Below are 7,654 nucleotides of genomic sequence, written 5' to 3'. Positions count from 1 at the left end.
AACATAGTACCGCATTGATCGAGAAGTAATTCAAACGATCGAGTTTTAGCCCGCTCAAGTTGGGTGGAGATGTGAAAAGTTGGATGAAATCAAATTCTATGTCAACGTTGTATCGACTTGATTGTCAAACTCAACTGTTACTTTGATTTTATTTTGTTTTTGTCTTTTGAATCATATAAACAATTTGATATATTAATTATTTGTGTTTTACACTATTATTTATTTTTATTAGAGTAAATTAATTGATGATAGTTGTTTTTAAAAAAAATATTATTGATTTGATTTTGACTTAAAACGTTTTAAATAAAAATGAATGGTATGTTGTTATGCTTGTCTCCTAAATTTAAAAGAAATATTTGTGTATAATTTTATTAATATATATTCAAAATATATTAAATAACTAGACTAGAAAGTTTAAAAAATTCAGCCTTATATAATTTAAACTTGATGTGTTTTTTTTTTCAAAAAGTTTATGCAAAATTTAACCATCGTACATATTAAATCACTTAATTTCTTAACAAAAATATTTAAAAATTTATATTTTATTTTATAAATTAAATATAAAATGACAATAACTAATTAGATAGCTCAAATGACAAGAAATAGTATTAATTTTTTAAATTAAAAAAATTTTAAACTCAACCAATTAAAAATTCAAATAATACCACCTTAAAAAATTGGACTATAGATATCTTCATAAATAATTTTAAGCTTGGATTGTGCTGGCTTAATGGTTTACGGTATATTTGTAGTATATTCTTCTCACGGTAACAATAACTGAATTCGGGGTTATATATATATATCCAATTTAAATAAATTAATAATAATTATTATAAGCTATATTTGAGAAGAAGAAAAATAAAGCAAGAGCCAAACAAGGCTAGGCCAAATGGTCAGACCCTATGCTAAAGACCCGTGAAGGCCAAACTAGGAGGCACACGACACGAGGCCCAATGCCAAGGCAAGGCCCAAAGCCAAAAAGGTCCAGAGGAGGCCTGAGATATATATTAAATAAATAAAAAAAGGTTAGGGACCTCTTTAAACTAAGGAAAATAGTTTAAGGACTTGCACACGCAGATAGAAGGGTCAAAGCCACCTCCACACAAACCCTAACCTTATCTTTCTCTTTCTCTTTCTGATGTCTATGTCTAGCTCGAAGATGAGTTTAAGGACCATTATCGTTTCATCTAAATCCACAAAAGATTAAATTTTAATTTTTTTTTTTTTTAAGGATAATGGAATTTCATATTTTGTGGATTTGGATGAAATGATAATGGTCCTTAAACTCATCTTCCTCGGTCGGTGGGAGATTTGAACGGACATTAAAGCCTCTAGCTGAATAAAACTCCAAAGTCCTTAAGATTCACCAAAAGAGGAAGAGAAAAAAAAATGGATAGGAGAAATAAGAGAAAAAACGACAACTAAAAATAAAAACAACCCTTTGACAGACTGATTTATTAGAAGAATAAAAACAAAAGGTAATTAATAATCAAATTAAGTTCAATCATAAGTACATGTTATCATGTATGTATGAATCAATAATTAGATTTAAATAATTTAAAAATAAAAATGTAAAATAATAAAATTTAAAAGTTTGTTAAAATTTTAAAATACCATGATTGGAGATAGAAGATTAAGCGTGAAAACTATTTTCCCAATGTAATAAGTCTCAAATAAAAATAGAATCTCTAAAATATACTATGCACAAATATTTTTTAATTTATAATATAAAAATTTAATTTTTAATTTATTTAAAATATTTTCTAAATCTCTAAAATGTGTTTAATCATTTTAAAAGTATTTTCTAAATCTAATTCAGGATTTAAAATAGATTTAGAATTTAAAGAGCCAACAAATTCAGATGATACAATTTATAATCTACTTATATTTCTTTGATTGCTTTTACTCTAGCTTAAAATAATTATTTTTTATAATATATATTTAATATTTAAACTTAATATTTTTTATTGACTTATTTACACTTACAAATCAAATATTTTAAAATAATTTTAATATTAAAAATAAATCAATTTTAATTTCATATTATAATTAAAATAAAATAATTATTTTGTTTTTCTATTATAAATTTCAAATATTTATTTTATAAATTTAAATAGATGATTCAATAACTATTCTAAATAACAATGTATTCTAAATAAAATTATATATATATATATATATATTAAAATTGTTACTTATTGAAAATACATGAAAATTATTATTTCAAAATATTTTATTCTATATTATCATTATTTATTTTAATTTTATTTATTTAGTAAATATGTAAGTAGTTATTTTAAATTAAATATATTATAAATAGAATTTTATAAATTATATATATTAAAACTATTATTTTTATTAAAATTAAAATTAAATCAGGTCATAATTTTATAATATTTTATTATTTTAAAATAAATCATTAACTAAAAGTATTATTTATTATAAAATAATAATTAATATTTAAGAGTTTGTATAAATATCAAATTCATACCAAAAAAATACATAATTAAATTGTCACATTTGATCAATTTTATAACAATTTTTTATTATTATAATGAATCATTTAATATGATATTATAAATTAAACAATAATCCATTCTTCTAATTTAACATTTAACCGCAATAAGAGATGAATATTCACACCCTAAAATTCTGGGTCTCAGACGGTAATTCTGCATCTGATATGATTACGATATATATATATATATATATTTAATCTATGTCATTTTTCCCAAAACTAAATAAAAAAAAGAGTTTTTAATGTGCCACCAAAACAATATAGATTAATCATTTGAAAATCAATAATGAAACCTTAAAACAAAATACTTAACACAAAAAAAAAACATAAAAAAAATTATAAAATCAATAATGAAACCTTAAAACAAAATACTTAACACAAAAAAAAAAAACATAAAAAAATTAGCTTTAACAATATTGGAATTCTAAATAAGATTAATTAGTTCTGTTTAAAGTTTTTACATCCATAGTACTTCGGGAAGCAAAATTAATAATGCATGTGCTTAAACTTTAAACATTGAAGGTAAAACTCACATCTTATTAAACAAACAATATTATTGTATTACAACACAACTTACTGATCCAACATTTTAAAGATAGATAGATATAGATAGCATATAGGCCCTTTCATTCTTAAAATCTTCAACATAATATAAATACAATCTTAATTAATTAACTGCACCCCACCATCGATTACAAATTCGTTTATAATTAGCCTCTAACAAAAGCAAGCTGAAAGGCGAGCCATATCTTGTTGATTCATAGTAACCCAGGCGTCTACTCCATTTCCGCATTTGGAATCCATTAGAAAAGCGGAGTTCTTGATGTTCAAGCTCCCTATGCTCGCCCAAACAGGTTTCCCCATGCCAAAATCAACATCATAAATTGGAAACCTGCACCAACTGCTGAATCTGAAGAAATTTGCTTCCTCGCTTGTCACTAGTTCCCCCATCTTCATCCAATTATCAATCATCACCTCATACCCCTCGTCCCCTCGAATCCGCCTTATGTACTCGTCGTCAATTCTCCGAATTCCTTCCCTCACCTTCCTTCCCATCACTGCTAAATCATTTGAGTCTTCATAGCTGCAATATGCATATGCCACCCCAAAGAGATTCCCTATAGCATGCTCCGACAATGGAGGCACCATTCGGCTCCTTAGATTCACATTGTGAGTTGCGATGTATTGTTTACCGGGCTTATCAACCGTAGCATACTTCCATATGAAAGCCGATACTGCTTCCACTCGGGTGGGAATGAGATAATCATGATCAATTCTCGCCTTTTCTCTGATTGAAGTTATATGACTTGCGTCAAAAACAAACCTCCTCGTGACTAGGGTCTCTTTCCAGTCTTCGGATAGTGGATTGTAGTCATGGTTCTCCTTTGGCGGGAAGAGGGATGATGATACGAAGCTCGGCTTCAGGGTATTAATGATGTTAATATCATGTTGGCAAGATATTGCAGCCCACGACTTTATGAATGTGAAAAAAGAGACCCCGTCTGCAATCTGATGTGGGATGTAAGTGCCAATTGCAATGCCTCCGCAGTTGAAGTAGTTAACTTGAATTGCGAAAATCTCATCTTCTTCTTCATCATTTCCCATGGAGTTGGGTATGAGTGGATCAACCATTCGTGCTTCATGGCACTCGATCACCTCGGAGATATTGGAATCGACTTTTGCCTCTAAATATCGAACGCCCATGTCGTTGCAGTCTATGGAGTTGTCGGCTCTATTGAGCCGCCCTGCGAAAGGGTAGAACTTGGTCAAGGTTTGGGAGAGTGATTCTCTAAGGCGGGAAGAGATCAGTTCATGTTGTGTGGTGGTGGTGGTGGAAGTGGCTTGGTAATAGAGAATTGAGGGGATGAAGAAACGGGGAATAGATTGATCCAACAGGGAGAGGTGATATTTTTTGAAAGGATAATTGGTGGGAGATGATGGTCTCACAAACTCATTTGATAAAACTTTGATCTTCAACTCTGCCATTGATTTATCTGCAGAAAACTATGCAAATATTGACAATTACTTATATTATTTGATTGTGCTGTGGGTCTCTTTCAAAATTTTAAAAATATTAGCGGTTTGCGTGACAATTTAAATCTCTTATTTTTTTGTTGGTTTAAAAAGTCAAAAATATTAAACTACACATGTTAAACGCACGTATCTAAGTTTGGATTTTTTTTAATGTTTTTTTTATAAATAAAATAATGTTAAATTACTTATTAATTTTTTTTTTCAATTTAATTCACTCATCAAACAAATATTTATTTAGTTTTCTCCATTTATTTTTCTAAGTTTACTCCAATTTCTTTTGAAGTTCACCCTAACTTCTGGAACCTGGAACCGTCTGTGCCTAACTATCACTTTGTCAAATAATTCAAATGTATAATACGAACACAATCATAATTCCGTAATATGTAATGAAAATGGATGAATACAACAATTAAGGTTCTACAATTAATAATAATAATAATAATAATACATATTCTTGTTTTTCTTTTTTTCTAATTATTTTACATTGACTTATAAAAGATTCATTCGGTTATTAAAAAAATTGTAAAGTCGAAATTAGGACAAAACAATCAAAGGATCGTCAAGAGAAGAGTCAAATTATTTCCGGCGAATGATTCAAATTCATAAAAACAATTTTTGATTTTGTATGCGTCAATCTTGAATATTTCGAATAAAAATTTGATTCAAAGATTTTTAAAGTTAAAATTTGATAATGAGGATTAGTGATACGAACTGTAACTACAAAAGATCCAATGGAGACTATGTAGCCACGTGACGACGTCACAGTAACCCGATGAAGAATATCATTTGTTTTTCTTTTTTTATTGTCTTTTATATTTTAATGTTTTTCTATTTCTGTCATGAACTTATTTCTTTCTTAAACTCTGACATGTATGTTATGTCAGCTGTGTTAGTAGTTATAACCTAATCAGTGACTTTCTTACATTACAATTAATTTTTGAATGAACGAGCAGTTTCTTATCTCTTTCTCCATCTTCTTCAATTCTTACTGATCTTCATTATTGTCTGAAATAGTTTTTCTTCTCATCTTCTTCTAAAAACATATCAGTTAGATGCACATCTTATTAAACAATATTGTTTTATTACAACACAATTTACTATCAAACATTTTAAAGGTAACATATATAAATAGTAACCCAAGCTCATAGTAAAATCTTAATTGCTACTTACAAATTCTTCATTCATAGTAACCCAAGCTCTATTCCATTTCTGCATTTGGAATCCAGCAGTTGAGAGAGTTCAAGTTTTGTGGAGGAAATGGTATAGTTGTAATCATAATAGAAAATTGCGAGATAGATTGATCATGAAAAGAGAGCTTATGAGTGATGTGAAAATACATTAGTGGACTTAATGTTGGTGTTCCTTGCCATTGCGGGCGGGTTTTAAATTCCAGGTAAACGGGTCAGGGTTTCTTTTATGAAAACGAGTTAGAGTATAAATACTTTTTTTTTGGTATTTTTCTCATAACAGAGCAAATAGAAAGGGAGTGAATTACAGATCTAGGGTTTTCTGGTTTTCTTCTTCTTCTTGTTCTTTGGCTGATCTAGAGTGAGAGATTGGGGGAGCTTTTGATTGTGGAGTAGTTCAATCATTTCTAGTGTAATCACTTCTTTCATTTGAGAGCAGGGCATGTAAGTTTCTACTATTGACATTTATTTGATTTAGTGAAACTTATCCCTCTCGTGGACGTAGGTCGATTTTGACCGAACCACGTATATTGTGTTGTCGTTTATTGCTTTGTGCTATTTCAGTTCTTGGTAATCTGTTTATCGTCATAGACGATTTGGAATCTGATTTGCTACAGGTTTTGATTTCTAAGAAGATCCATAGTTTTGCTGTTGCAAAACCCAACAGTGGTATCAGAACAGTATTAATTGGTTATCTGTTTTAACATTGGAGCAGAGTGTTCTGCTGGTTATTTGGCGAAATTCATAAAAGAGATCAACTGGTTTCTTTACTAGTGTTTTTGTCAGTTGTTAAGGCAATAATAATGGAGAAATCTAGACATGATATGGTGAGTCTGAATGGTACAAACTATAGGCAATGGAAACTGATGATCAGTGATCTGTTAGTTTCAGATGATTTGAATGAAGCAATTAAAAATGAGGGTGTTAGACCTAAGACTACAAAAGAGGCTGATTGGAAAAAGATAGATAGAAAGACCTACAGCTTTATTCGTTCCTGGGTTGGTGTAAATGTTGTGCACCATGTTGAGAATGAGACTACATCGTATGGTGTGTGGAGCAAACTTGAAGCTCTCTATGCTGGGAGGTCAGTAGGGAATAAAGCAGCACTGGTACGAAGGCTGGTGAATCTGAAGTACATTGATAATAAATCAATTGCTGAGCACTTGAATGAATTTTAAAATATTTTGAATCAGCTGAGTAGTATGAAGATAAACTTTGATGATGAGGTGCAAACACTTTTAGTCCTTGGATCTTTTCCTGCAAGTTGGGAGACACTTATTATCACTCTCAACAACTCAGCACCAAATGGTAAAGTCAACATGCCATTTGTCACCAGTTCCTTACTTGATGAGGAGAATCGAAAGGGGGATAAACCCTCTAAGTCTGATATGTTGGTGGCTGATAGAAGAAGATCAAAAGATAATAGAAGTGGTTCGAGTAGGAGAAAGTCTAGAAGCAAGTCTAGAGCTCCAAAGAAGGATGGTGCTTGCCATTATTGTGGCAAAATGGGTCACTGGAAAAATGAGTGCTGGAAATTTAAAAATGATATAGCGAAGGGTACAGTGAAGCCCAGAGAAAAGAAAGAACAGAGTGCAGATACATATGCTTATGCTTCAGATGGTAAACTGACATATGCTTATAACTGTCAAGACTCCTGTCTTAGCACATCTTCAAATGAAACAGCATGGATTGTTGACACAGGTGCCTCATTCCATATTAGTCCACACAAAGGTTACTTCCAGTCCTACAAAGCTGGTGATTAGGGTGAGGTTCGCATGGGTAACAGTGGTGTGTCCAAGATAGTTGGTCTGGGTGATGTTAGAATTGAGACAAACATGGGCTGCTTCCTGACATTGAGAGATGTAAGACATGTTCCTGATTTGAGAATGAATTTGATTTCAGCAGGTAAGCTCGA

The 7,654-nt window shown here is 30.4% G+C and overlaps 1 protein-coding gene across 1 annotated transcript; it reads right to left on the bottom strand.

Moving 5' to 3' along the window:
- Nucleotides 1–3,235: 3,235 nt before the first annotated feature.
- On the bottom strand, nucleotides 3,236–4,504 carry LOC124916330 (stemmadenine O-acetyltransferase-like). The gene has a single exon (XM_047457053.1). It carries the CDS (start codon nucleotides 4,502–4,504, stop codon nucleotides 3,236–3,238), a length of 1,269 nt encoding a protein of 422 aa, XP_047313009.1.
- Between the last annotated feature and the right edge of the window lie 3,150 nt (nucleotides 4,505–7,654).

The sequence above is a fragment of the Impatiens glandulifera genome, chromosome 9, assembly GCF_907164915.1.
Source record: "Impatiens glandulifera chromosome 9, dImpGla2.1, whole genome shotgun sequence".
Classification (NCBI taxonomy): domain Eukaryota; kingdom Viridiplantae; phylum Streptophyta; class Magnoliopsida; order Ericales; family Balsaminaceae; genus Impatiens; species Impatiens glandulifera.
This window is presented reverse-complemented; position numbering and strand designations above follow the sequence as displayed.

Bases quoted from the DNA above. Each gene is read 5' to 3' on its own strand.
- LOC124916330 (XM_047457053.1), bottom strand. From the start codon at position 4,504: ATGGCAGAGTTGAAGATCAAAGTTTTATCAAATGAGTTTGTGAGACCA.